Source organism: Strix aluco, chromosome Z, assembly GCF_031877795.1.
Source record: "Strix aluco isolate bStrAlu1 chromosome Z, bStrAlu1.hap1, whole genome shotgun sequence".
NCBI lineage: Eukaryota > Metazoa > Chordata > Aves > Strigiformes > Strigidae > Strix > Strix aluco.
The window spans coordinates 39,332,665-39,346,177 of NC_133971.1; the positions used below are offsets into that span (position 1 = coordinate 39,332,665).

Genomic DNA, 13,513 nt, shown 5'->3' on the forward strand with positions numbered 1-13,513 from the left:
AATCAGTGTCAAGCTGTTAAAGCTATACAATTTAAATATGTCTAAGTTAAAAGTTGTCTTTCATGAGAAAACACAGCATCAGAGTGTGCCTGTATGGACAATGCACAACATTCATGCTCAGTAAGTCACTTAAGCATTTAAACATTAGTGTTAGTCACAAGTGTGAGTACATTCCAGGAGAGTTTTTCTTTTTTCAGTAATAATAATAAATAAGGTGAACAATTTCTTCCATTCTTTTGACCCTAGCATGGCAACCCTAAATAGTAAACTAAACATTCATGAAAGATTAATCACTTAGGAAATTAGTATCTTCTTATATTTCAGTCAGTGAAACTTCACCAGCGCCATCCGTTCAGTGTCAGACAGGACGATGTTGATGTGGTATGCTTTGTCTTGAACCACACAACGTTCAGATAATCTCTTATATAGGTAGCAGCTGGAGCAGCCCTGTGAAATAGTCAATGATGCCTAAACATGAAAAGCCAACCGCCATTGAAAGAAATGGTAATTAAAATTACAATTACAATTATGCATCTTAAGTACATATTCATTTTCTGCATGTAGCTCAACAGTGTGCAAGTTTTGTTTTCTTCTTGTTTTCTTCTTGTTCTTTCTAAATCTCCTTTGTCACAATTCATTGTGTTCTGTTCTGAAATGTAGTTTACTTGGCTTTTGAAAGTAGCTTTGCTATGTAGATTGACTAGTTGTAGCATGGAAGTGTGGCTTTACACTGGTTAGTAAATCAAAAGAATGAAACTGCATCCCTGTTACTTGTCTTATGTTTATATATGGTTTATAGGGAAGATTAAGAAAACAAAGGCATTTTGTGGCTACTGTAAGCTGCACAAAGGCATTGCCTCCTTTTCTTATTGCTTTCAGTATTTGTTATGAAATGTCAAACATTCTTCATATTAAGATTAACAGTACTTGTATACTGATACTGCACTGTTCTGGATGGAAGAAATGTTTTTGTAGGATGATAATGCCTAATGGCTTGTTCTGGTAAAGTGCAAGGCAACTCTTTGATACGGGAAGTGCTTTCAGTTCTCAAGGGCAGTAAAACTTTTTCCAAAATATGGATCTTTTTTGTATGGAACAGGCATGAGATTTCTTATCTTCAGCATAGAATAAAATTGCCAGGGACCTTATTCTAGACTGGTTTCTGAATGAATTCTTTAGGCCTTGCTAAATACCAGTGCTGGTGTTACTAAAGAGTGCTTTCTATATTCTTAATTTACACTTATAATGTGCAATAATAATAAAATGGGTTCTGCTTCCATAGAAAATATCAGAAGTGACTGCTTAACATTTTGGCAGAATATAACAAGTAGTTCTTTTTAAGACTCCATCCTATTTTCTTTCCTTTTGTTGGCTGAGCACCTTCATTTCCGCTCCCCCCCCCCCCCCCCCCCCCATTTTTTTTGGTAAGTCTCTTTACTGACCAATTTAATTTTCAAGCAGTACATGTTAATGGAGCTCATTTTAACATGAGAGAAGCACAGAGTTTAATGTAGCATAAGCACAATACTCACCAGCTTCAGCAGACTTTTTATCTGAATAAGAAACAAAATGAACATGACTATAGAACATACACATTTTATAAGTTTTGCTAATGAACAGATTCTTAGAATATCAAGGTTCTAAGTTTACCGTAAACATATGACTTCTACTTGCAGATATCTGACTGAATTGACTTACCTTCTGATTCAGTGACTTTATTATTAATTCAAAGTACAGAGGTTAGCATTCCCACAGTGAACAAAAACCACACATCTTTTAACTGAAGAAGGTTGAGATTTTTAGCTTGCAGAATCATAATCACTCTTTGACACATTTTGCTTGAAAATTTATCCTGTACATAATTTATAATAAAATCTATCTGCCTTAATGACAGTTATGAGAATATTTGGAGATGAGATTGTGTCAGTAATTTCAAACTCTGTCTTGATTTAAGAAATAATCTGGAGCTCCACTATAAGTAACTATGAGACATTTTCAGAATATGGTTCTCAGTTCACTTTTGACTTAAAAATGTTCCAAGGGCTGGAGTTAGTCAGCACAGAGCTCAGGCACTAATCTAGCTGCAATTTCTTTACATGAGAATTCGTCATTGCTGACAGTCCTGAGAAATATTCTTGTGAAAAATGGACCACCCCAACAGTTCAGAAATGCAGTCTAGGGTCATACATTTTTGCCTTTTGATATCTTTAACTCTAGTGAAGCCCTGGTTTGGCCATTCTTCTTGTTTCATAGCATGTCTTCTGCAAAATCTGTGATAGTAGAAGACATATGGTTCATTAGGCTAAGTTCATTAATGTGAATTCATTGTTCTAGGCTTCTCATACAGGAAAAGAACACTTAGGGCACAAATCTTCAGCATGGATGTTTAAGTGATCAGATGGAAAGTGTCTATTATCCTCTAAAAATAATAAAGAGAATATGTGGTGAGCTGGTCAGCTGTAGGTATCAACCTTAAAACAGCTGTCTTCTCATGAGGTGGTTGAAAATACAGATGACTTCAGAACCAGTAAGAATGTTATATTTGTAACTTGAACATAAACTGTTTTCTCCATATTAACATGTGTTCTACCCATGTTAACAGTACTATGAATGAATGACAGTGAGCTAAGTAAATCACATTTCAGAATCTGAAAAGGTCAGACTGATATAATTTACTGCAGCCTCACACTTCCAAGAATACACTGGACACTTAATATTCTGATCCTAATTCTTGCAGTAAAGACTGCAAGAAAAATGAAAAATTGCCCACTATCAAGCCAACTGTGCGATGAAGACACAATGCAAATGTGGCTTCTTGTTGTTTTACTGCAGTAACCAGAGGGTCCTGCAAGTTTGTCAGATCCCTAGTATTGGGTAGGACTACATGGTTAGGTCTTTGTCTGGCATAGGTAGAGAAATGTGGTCTGTATCCACAGAGATGGTGTAAGACACAGTGGCCTGGAAACTTTTATCCATGCTTTCCTGAGGGGGGTGAAATACCGAGGGGTTTATCACTGAACTATCTTCCTCCTTCAGGGTTGGAGTCTATTGTGTTAAGGTCTCAAATCTTGGATGTTGAAGTCTGCACCAATTCACTCTTGCTACAGACTTTCTGTGAGATCTTGATACATAATTTCTAGTGTGTTTCACAGCTGTTACTTCTAGTGATATTTATCCTCACAGAATTGTTGTGAGACACTCCCATATTTACATGATCAGAAAGAATATTATGGAAATGTATGTAAATATCTAGAATTTAATATTATATAACACTTCCTATTCTTTTTTACTAGTAGTTCACATGTATTTTTTGTTTAATATGATCTTTCATTGCTGACATTTCTACATGTCAGGCATGCAGTTTATTAGCTATTTAGGCTGATGTATTTCTGATACTGAAAAAAGTCCACATGATCCAGTCCAGAGGAAGACACAATAATTGCTTGCGAGGCTTTATCTGTATGTGATCCATTTAATCAGCTTGACAATTAATTAATAAAGTAGAATTTTATATTATAACATACACAAAAGGTCTGATAGCATTTTTTGAATTACAGATTTCTTTGCATACCACTGATTTTTTTTTTTTTTTTCTGGCACCAGCACACAGAATTGCTTAGCAGCAGTCAGTTTTACATAATAGTAATGTGAGCAGTAATATTACAACAGTGGGCCATATTTTACAGGGTAGTTCCAAGATTCATTATCCCTTTCACAGTGAAAAATCAAGGAAACTATGTCAGTATAAAACAAGTTTAAAAAAAATCCAAAATGGAATCTGAGTAGTACCCTCTGATAAGTTGTGTACAAGCAACTTGGGAAAATAAGGTAAGGTTACAACAGTCCCAACAATCTGCTAAATGGCCACCTCATATAAAAAAGACTCTGATGGTTTTATAATTTTTTTTTCTGTCCTTAATTTCCTCACCAACCAACATGTCAACATTTTGAGCTCTCTCCTGAGCTGTCTGATGTTCTTTCTTCATTGCAGTCTCTGACTTGCAGCTAAGCCTGAGCCCATATTCAGGACACCCCCCTTTAGTCTTGGCTCATTTGTGCCTATAGTCTAAAACATAAAGAAGACTTCAGGTAAAATGATAGCTTGCTCAGATTACACTTTCCCTGCCCTTAGTCTAGAAAGATGAGAAAGTTTCCCTTAAACTACTGTGGAAAAAAAAAAAATCAGAAAGTGATTGGATTTCCTAGAGCATAAGGAGTTATGGACTATAGCTCCAAATATACCTAATGATATATGTATCATTAAGGCAGGATGCTGTATCCTAGAAGATGTAACAGCTGAGCAATAGTTTGCTCTGGGTCACATAAAACTCAAGTTAGCTGACTCAAAGTCTAATAACCTGATATTAGCCCTATGAATATTAATACTATGAAGAAATGAGGTCCTATCAACCATTTTCTGGAACAATGAGTAATTCTAGACAGTGCTTTAGTGAGACTTAATTGATTTTAGTGGAGGATTCACTGAACTTTTCATAAGTAGGATCACATGAAGATCTGTTTAAAAAAGCAGAAGACAAGTATATTGACCTGAAAGGATTACACATAGTGATGATTTTGTTCCTGCATCAAAGACTATACATTTTTATTTTAACAGACCATGGTTTTATTTTAACAAAATGCTCTTCTTTTTTTCCATAAGATGATAATACAGTGCCTGAGGAATGCACTCTACTGTTTCTCCATGTTTTAGTTTATAGAAGAACATTTAAATTTAGTGCTAAACTGTGTTTAGATTTAGTGTCACCATGAAATGTAATTTGTGTATTGTTGAAATACTTTTCCAATAATTCAGTAAGACATGGCACCTGAAGTGCTGAGTTATGAGCTGCCTAGCCTTTTAATTTCCTCTTTGAAAAGTATTACAGAGTTAGTGACCTGATTTAGCTTTTTAATAATAATAATGTTAAGCACATTACTTATCTCTCTTATTGCTCAAATACCCAACCAACTAGCAACATTGGTCTTTTAATGATATGTGCAAAACCCCCAAACACAAAAAGACAATTATTAATTCAGCTTGTCTGAATTACAAGTCTCTAGAGATAGCTGTAATGTGAGTGCAGTGTGGGGTGTTTATGTACATGAATGCATGCATATATGCTGTTCAGGACAGACTTCAGGGGTGTTAAAGCTCCTTCATCCCCTGTCCTCAGTGATTTTGTTCCTTCTAAACAGCACCAACTGCTATCACAGCTGACACAAGTGAGTAACTTTTAGTTCTACCCTGAGGATCAGCTTTTATGCTAGTTACACAGCTCATGACATAGAGTACAAGGAAACTGGAGGATTGAAGAGTTGTCCTTGGCTTCCAGCTTCTTTTAAAAATGAATTCTAGTACACCACTTTCTGCATCATACCCCAAGACCTGGGAGAGATATCTTATTCTGTGGATACACCAGAATGAGAAGTACAAACCTCTAACATTCTTCATATCAATATGTTTCATCTCTATATGAGCGTGGGGCTGTGGAGGCAGGAATGTTCTGAAGTTCAATTTGGAGCTATAATTTTAAATTTTTGCAGAAATAACTTTTGAAGGTGCACTTGTGATTGTTGGGTATGTCTGTAGTATCCACTACTCTTCTAGTTGCGTGATTCCATGTAATCACTGGTCATGTTTTCTAGGCTTGTTTTGTGACAATATAGGCTTCTGTTCAGTTTTAAGCTTTCTCTTTATTTCTTTAAAAACTTCTTCTTTATCACTCATGTGCCTGAGCATTTAGATGAGAAAAAGACATAAACACACAGGAGTCACTATCAGATACACTCATGTCTAGTAGTGTTCCCAGTACTTTCCTCAAGCATCCTGAAATCTATTGATTAGTTTAACACTTTATTTTCCTGAAATGTTGGATTCAGACTAGTGCATTTCTTACCCTTATGCTATTAGAATTAAATGCCAGCGGCTAGCTTCTGCCCTGCTTAAGCCTCTGTGTTGCATAGTCCATTGTCACTTTCACTATTATGTCAATATGATGTCAACTCAAGCATGATACACTTTCACTGCTAATGCATGTTTCAGTATACATTGTTTGCTTGTTTTATGGGCTCATCAGAATCTGCAGTGAGGCCAATCTTGAACCATTAAAATGTTTCCCTGGGAATTTCTGTTTGACTGTAGGAGATCAGCAAAAGCATTAGTTGCAATAAAAGACTATGCCCTATTGTTGCATGCAAAGTATCTCTTTAGAAGTGTCTGTCTTCATCTTTGCAAGCTTTCAATAGCAACTTAATGATCTTTGTCAAATGGAGATCCTGTTACTGTCAGCAGCAGAAGGCATATGTCCAGACAGAACAAAGAAGCACTTATTTTCACATTCCACTGATGATATTGAATGATAATATTTTTGTGTAGTCCTAAAAACTTATTGTGCAGTTACTGTGGAAATCATAGAAAATATAATTACAATGAAATGTTTTGTGAAGGGAAGTTAGACTCCCTAGATATATTGCAGTTTTGAAATGCCTGTCAAATTCTGAATAATAACCCTTTGCCCATTATTGCACACAGTGAAACAAGACAAGATTCCTTCTTGTCTTGCAGTTTGCTCTTCTTTGATACTCAGTAAAGCTAAGAAGTTGTGCTTGATAGTTAGCTACAGAAGTCCCTAGATAAATCAATCTTTGTATAGATTTTTGATGAATCACTAATGGCTTAATAAAATTTATAAAAGGAACTAGGAAACTAGGGAATGGGTGGAGAAAGACAGAATATAAAGAAAAATTCAAAAGTATTACAGATAGCAAAGAAGGAAGGTAACTGTAATTTCTTCTTGCCTGAAAAATGCAACTATAGGGATCATGACATGTCACCTGTCCTGTCTGTAAGAGGGAAAATTAGACAGCGTACATCTGGAACATACATGAAACATACAGGAATGAAATTGCAGCTGCCTATTTCTATTCATGGTAATATTTCTTAGTTTTCTCATTAATCTCCTACTACCACGTATTTCTCTATATTCTGCTGATGTGTCTCAAGTGCTGTCGCACATGTGCAAACTCAAAGATACCTCAAGAGAGCCTATTAGCTCCTGGGTTCTCAAGTATTAGTTGGACTTCTTCTCGAGAAGCATTGCTGGTGAATACCACTAGCAGTTTCAGGAGTGACCCATTAAGTAATATGTTCATACCAATATTTGCAGAGAGCATATTGATTAAATATTATGATGGATATAATGCACATGAAAGAGAGAAGTGTTTTTCTTTCTTCTCTCTATATGTGTGATCCCAGTTTCAAAGTGTACCAGGCAAATGAATTGGATACTTTCCTGGTTATTGATAGGCAGTAGAGACAGCATTTCTTATTGAACTTACTGAGACTGAAAAATTTAAGCAAGAGATCCACCCAAACCCAAAGATATTTCTGAGCAGAAATACTGCTTGCTTCTGTAAATAAGCTCTCTCTCTCTAGAGTCTCCAATGTTTTTATCATCTCCTGAGTTGTATGACTGTGGTACAGCATATGAGCGAGCTGGATCAATTTTGGTCACTATGCTTAAAGATTTGTTTGCTGTAACTGAGAGTAAGTCTCCTCTTTCTTCTGGGACTGTGGTCTTCAGTCATGCTGCAGCTAAGAAGCTTCATGTCCTCCAGTCAGTCAATCAGAAAATGATTCTTTTAATTTTCTTTAATCTCAGCCAGTGATTACCTTTCATATGTTTAAGAAAATCTTTGAGAGTTGCCTGAGGAACATTTTAATCTTCCTTGTTCTTTTCCCCAAATTGTAGGATATTGCTATTGTGTTTCTTTTTGAGGGTCCTCCTGTCCTCCATATTTCTTCCATGAGAGGGAGTTCTTTATGGCATCACTTTGGGCCTTACTTATTTGAGTGCTGAAGGAAAGTGTAACTATTTTTTCTGTCTTCATCTTATTTCTTGAAAACTATTTACCATGTTCCAAAAAACTGTGTTTGTGAAAGTGTGTAAGGGAGTACAGTGCAGTAATTGCCAAGAATTTCTTAAAACCCATGCATTCCTAATGACTGACCCACACTTCACATGCGCTGGCCTTTGTTTTCATTCCACAGATGGCAGTGATGTTGACAATGAAGAAGGCAGTGCAACTGAGAATGAAGAAAATGTCAAAGGAACAGGTCAGTAGTGTAGATTAAGGCCACACTCAGATGTTTTCTGATTATCTGTATGATTAAAAGAGGAGGAAAGGTCTCCCTCTGACATACTGCCTTCTCTTATGTATTTTTTTTCCCTCCATGACAGATAAAGGGGGGAAGAGAGCAACACCAAGAACCAGAAGGGGACATGCCAGAGGGAGAGCCAGGCGTGGTTGTGAGGAGGATGAGGATGATGAAGATGGGACAAGGAGAGCTGGGCATCGCAGGCACAGAAACCGTAGAGGACGGGGACGAGGAGCTGGAAATGAGGGCAGTGATTCTGATGGGGACCCTGCAAAAACCAGGAAGAACCAGGCAAATCAGAAATCCAAGGAAGATGGTGAAGAAGAAGAAGATGAGAAAGGGGGTAAAAGTGGGAAAGGCAAAAATGAGAAGAAACAGGACAAAAAGTCTGATAAGAAAGGAAAAAAAGAGAAGGCCAACAAGAAGAAAAAAGACAAAAAGAAATCAGGATCTGGGTAATTCAGTAAAATAATTTTTTAAAATATAAAACCATAGTTATCTTACATAAAACCTGCTTTCATTTATAGCTGTAAAATACTGAGAGTCATTATCACTCCCTTACTCATTGCAGCCCAATTAGAGCTGCACAAATACTTTTTTTTCTGCAGTGAGGAAATGCTGGCTGAGTGAAATGGAACCATTCCACAGAGTCATATCCACTTCAGTGGAACAAAGTCAGGGGTTTGTCACAGGTCCAGGGTGGGACCTTGGGAAACGTCCAGCCAGGTCCTTCTGGGACTACCGATACTGTGAGGATTAGGTCAAATCTGGTCAGGCAGAACAGGAACTCAAGCCAGGGTTACCGTTACTGTAGTTAAATATCCTAGGTTTATGAGCCATTCTCTGGAGAAAGGGAGTGAAATTGACACAGGAGGGGAGCAAATGACACAGAGAGTTGATAACAAGTGAGATCTATCCTGCTTTTTCCTTTCCCCAAAACTAAAATCCCCCAAATACCAAGCTGATAACCCTCCAAAAACCCAAGGTCTAGTTTTATTTCCAGTGCAGAACTAAAATTTTGACACTTTTCACAAGATCAAGTTCTTGTTTCCCAGCCAGGTTTGAGCCAGGTTTGATCTTTTATAAAAGATCAGTGCTAAAATTTCAATAATGCAGAACCAAGGGCTGAGATGGGATTTTTCTGTCAGTCTCCCACTCACTCCCCCTGAAATATTACCATTCACTTTTCCAAAGCATTTAATGCAACCTGGGGTCTTTGGAAGACCCCACTGACATGAAGCATTTCAGAAAATGATTTTCTATTTTTTTTTTCTGCCATCCTGGCATTCTCTTCCTCCCTGTCCCTTCTTGTGCTATTAAAAGGAAACACCCCCTGGGAATGTTGTATAATGGAGCAAATGGAGCTAGACATGCTTATCTCAGTAGAGAGGGAGAGAGTTTCCCCTTCCCCCATTCAGCACTTTCTACAGCTGTTTGTGTTCCCAAAGGCATCACTTGAGAGTACAACAGGAGTCAAAGGAAAGAAAAAAATAGTGAGACACGCTGTTGCATTAATTTGCCCATCATCCCATTTCAATATACTTCTACTTCATTTCCTTTCCCTACAAAAATGCCTAAAATCTTTCTTTGTGCTGGCTTTTAACTGTGGTGCAAATTATACTCCTCTGTGTAATTTCCTTTACTCATATAACAACAGTCCTGAATGTGTCAATCCATGTTCTTTGCTTATTATTGTCTTCCATTGTAAACATTTACTGAGTGATAACTAAAAAAAGACCACTGAAAACATAAAACTGAATGAGGGCACAATGTTTGTCATTGTCTTCCAAAGTACTTAACATTAAAATACATATGTTTGGGTGAAATAATTAGAAATTGCTGCCTGGATCAAGACGTTTTTCTTGAAGTAGTAAGCATAACATCTGAGGAAAAACTGAGGATGCTGTGGAAGATACCCCAAGAACCTTATATTTTTAGATTTTTAAGGGACCAGTTGACAAGATTACAGAGTAATAAATATAGTAATATTTTTAAAAGAAAAACAAAATTAATGTAAAACCAAAGGAAAATAGCCTGGTCATCACTTTGGCTGTGATTCAGATAAAGGATTTACAAATCTTCAAGACAGAAGAGAAGGATGGCAGCATAGAAATATAGCCTGTCTACCAAGTCCATGAGGACCTATCACAATAAATGCTATGTACTGTTTAAACGTATATCTTGCTTATGTAGTTTTTTAATTGCCAAGACATTTCACCTTGAAAAAGCATGATAAGGGTAAAATAAGAAGTTGAGAAATTAAAAACAAAAAAAATCCCTGAGTCGAAAAGTAAAATTTAGTGTGATATTATTCCACAGGGAGTTAATATTGTATTTGCTGGTGGCATTGCATATTTTCCTAAACTCTTCAAACACTGCCCTTTTTGACTACATGAGTAGAATCTGCTGCTGTTACCCTCTTCCTCCTCCCTACTTTTCACCTAAATCAGGAAAACCTCTTTATGCCCTAATTGTTCTACATAAAGGACATAAGAGAATCTTAGATGAACTCTGTTGATTTTTAAATTTTTTTTAACCTGATTATTTTGATCTCTGTTAATTTTTGGAGTGAGTTTCACAGGGTGATTCTATGGTGAAAGGAGTGATTCCTGGGTGAGTTTTAAATCTTCTGCTTTTAGATGCTATTGGTTGTTGATGTGGCTGTTGATTGTTACCTGTTAATGAGGGTGTCAGGAGGGCCTGCTCTGTTCTGTTCATATTCATCATCCCAAAAATATTCATGATAAATTTCTCCTTATTTTCTCACTGTGAAGATCTATGATGTTCCTAGGTTGAAAAGATATGTTGTTCTTTACAGGCTTGTCTAATTGTGACTGATTGGTCTTAGAAACCTTATACAGTCACTTGAGCTACAAATCCTCAGGGAAGGAATTTTATATTCTGCCTAGATTGTGCAATTTCTGTTTTTACTGCATAGCTCTTTATGTGAGCAAATCAACTGATTTTTAGTAGGACTACTCAAGAATATAAAGCTTATGCAAAAGTCCAGATGTACATGGAAGATTAAGGCAGCACAGGCACTGCAACTTTTTGCTAGCAGGAAGACTGCTGAGGAGCACTAACTGTCATAGGATGTTGTGGGGATTATCAATAAACAATAGAATTTTCACAAAAAACCTAGGAAGAAATGTAGTCAAATTTATTCACTTGTCACTCTAGCCTCTAAAAGTCCTACCAGTATTTTTCCTGAAAACATCCAAACTCCAAGAAAACATTTTCATCTTAATCTTTACAGCTATAAAATGGCTTTTACAAAAATCATGAGAAAAGTAGATTACATCTATAAAGAGGAGATGAAACTAAAACCAAAACACAGATGTATAATATGGGTGTAAAACCAAAACACAGATGAATAGTATGAGCAGGTTCCTTATGTGTGTGATTTAAGGAAGCACGATTAATTTCAAGAGCTCTACTGACTTAGGAAAAGATGCACTGTGTGCCTTGAATTGGAGCCAAGGAAGATGGGGGCTTGATGTGAAATTATTTAGAGAGTGAACCCATCTGGCCTTCAGATGTATGAATCATCATAACCTTTCATGAAAGGCTAAGACTTTCAGTTGCAGAAGAGAGAATTCTGATTTCTTAGCTTGAATCTCATAGAGTACAACCACTCGTTAAAAGAAAAAGGTGCTGTAACTGCCTAAAATTTGACTGTGTAGTGTAAACACTCTTCAAAATACTGATTTCTTAACAGTGCTTAGAAATTTGAAATTTTTATTATTTTTCTGGTTCCAAAGGAAAGAGAAAAATGAAATATGAAACATGTTTGCAAAGGCAAATATAACAGTGGTGGGCAATGGGCACAAGAGCCAATATTATCCCTACTTCACCTCTTGTGCTCTGCACAGCTTCCTTTCCTCAGTAAGTTCATTGCACTAGCACCTGCCACTCATATTTCCTACCACTCTCACTGCAGTGTCATAAAACTTCATGTTTCTATTTTTGCAAAGCCCAACAATCTTCTGTCACAGGAAATCCTCAGTATTGGGCATGTTGCTGTCTGCTTTGTAAAATGCAAAGTAGCTGATTTTAACTACACATTTAAAGCTCTCTCAAAACTAGACTCCTTTAATCCTTCTGTTCCTCTTTTTACATTATAATGCCTCAAAATTATATGCATAAATCTTTTTATTGACCTTCATGCATTTGACTTAAGTTTTCATACAGTTCTTCACTTGCTTGTGGCAATACTGGAATAACAATAAATATGTCTGGTGTTCAGTAGCACTTTCTGTAGATTTATGTTTTCTTTGGCACTGCTTTTTATCACATGAAGTCTGAAATTTCATGACTGATGGGTTCAACTTTCTAATGTGACTGTCTTTTCAATAAATAGCATTTGAGTCTTTGATAGAAGAACATCTGAGAAGTATGAGAGTCTCTTTCTTTCCTTTGTTAAATTACTCCTCTGTGTCTGAAATTTTTAAACTGATCCTCTGTAGCTTTTGATATAATGATGTGTGTTTCATGAAAACTAAAGGTAGATGACCAGTGAGAAATTTGTATTTTGTTGTGTAGCAAAAAGAATTTTGCTTTTATTGTATTTGTTTGTTTTGAAACTCATATATGTTTTTGCTGATAAACCATTTTTTTTCTTTATGTCACACAAATCTTTAACTACAGTTCTATTATCTGTTTTGGTAGAGGAAAAAAATTATAATTCTTTAGTTATCCAGAGGATAGAAATTATACAATTAGATGACTTAGGTAGTGAAGCATTGAGCTCTGACATCAGATTTTGAATATCAAACTCTCAGAAAGGTGAATCATAAGCAAAACAGTCTGAAAACTGCTTGCTTGATAAAGTCTGAATGTACTGTTCCCAAAACAAGCTAGAAAAATATTTAAAGAAACCCTGCAGTACATTTTCAAACATTCAAAACAGAAGAAAAAAAAGGCAAAAGAAAGCACAACGAGAAATGCATTCAGCTGCTTTTACTAAGTTCTCACTTACTGGTAGTCATCACTGTCAGCTTTTTAGGGCAGGAAGTCACAATCTAATAATTTGCTTTCTATCATTTTCCTCTTTGCTTACATAAGAAGAGGAAACACCTCTTCCTAATGAACTGCAATATGCCATTCTGTGAGATGTAAGTTTGCTCACAGAAGAGGATATCTATGCAGGTTTTAGGAAAGTGGACATTGCCTTAATCAGCAATACTTTCCAAAGATACTACAAACCAGTGCATGGATAAGAAGTTTAGATTACAAACACAACGCATCTGGAGATGCCATTACTATTGCATCTGCTTACTCCAAGTGCTAGAACACATCACAGCCTTGCTGCAATGTGGCTTTGAATCTTTCCCATCTCTGAAATATTACTGCCTT

The 13,513-nt window shown here is 36.3% G+C and overlaps 1 protein-coding gene across 1 annotated transcript in view; it reads left to right on the forward strand.

The window, feature by feature from the left end:
• Nucleotides 1-464: 464 nt before the first annotated feature.
• The window catches only part of TMC1 (transmembrane channel like 1), a 70,174-nt gene continuing 57,125 nt past the window's right edge, over nucleotides 465-13,513 (forward strand). Inside the window, exons 1-3 of the mRNA XM_074812586.1 lie at nucleotides 465-504; nucleotides 8,051-8,116; nucleotides 8,241-8,613. Of these exons, the coding sequence (XP_074668687.1) occupies nucleotides 465-504; nucleotides 8,051-8,116; nucleotides 8,241-8,613 (479 nt within the window). The remainder of the gene's footprint in view (nucleotides 505-8,050; nucleotides 8,117-8,240; nucleotides 8,614-13,513) is intronic.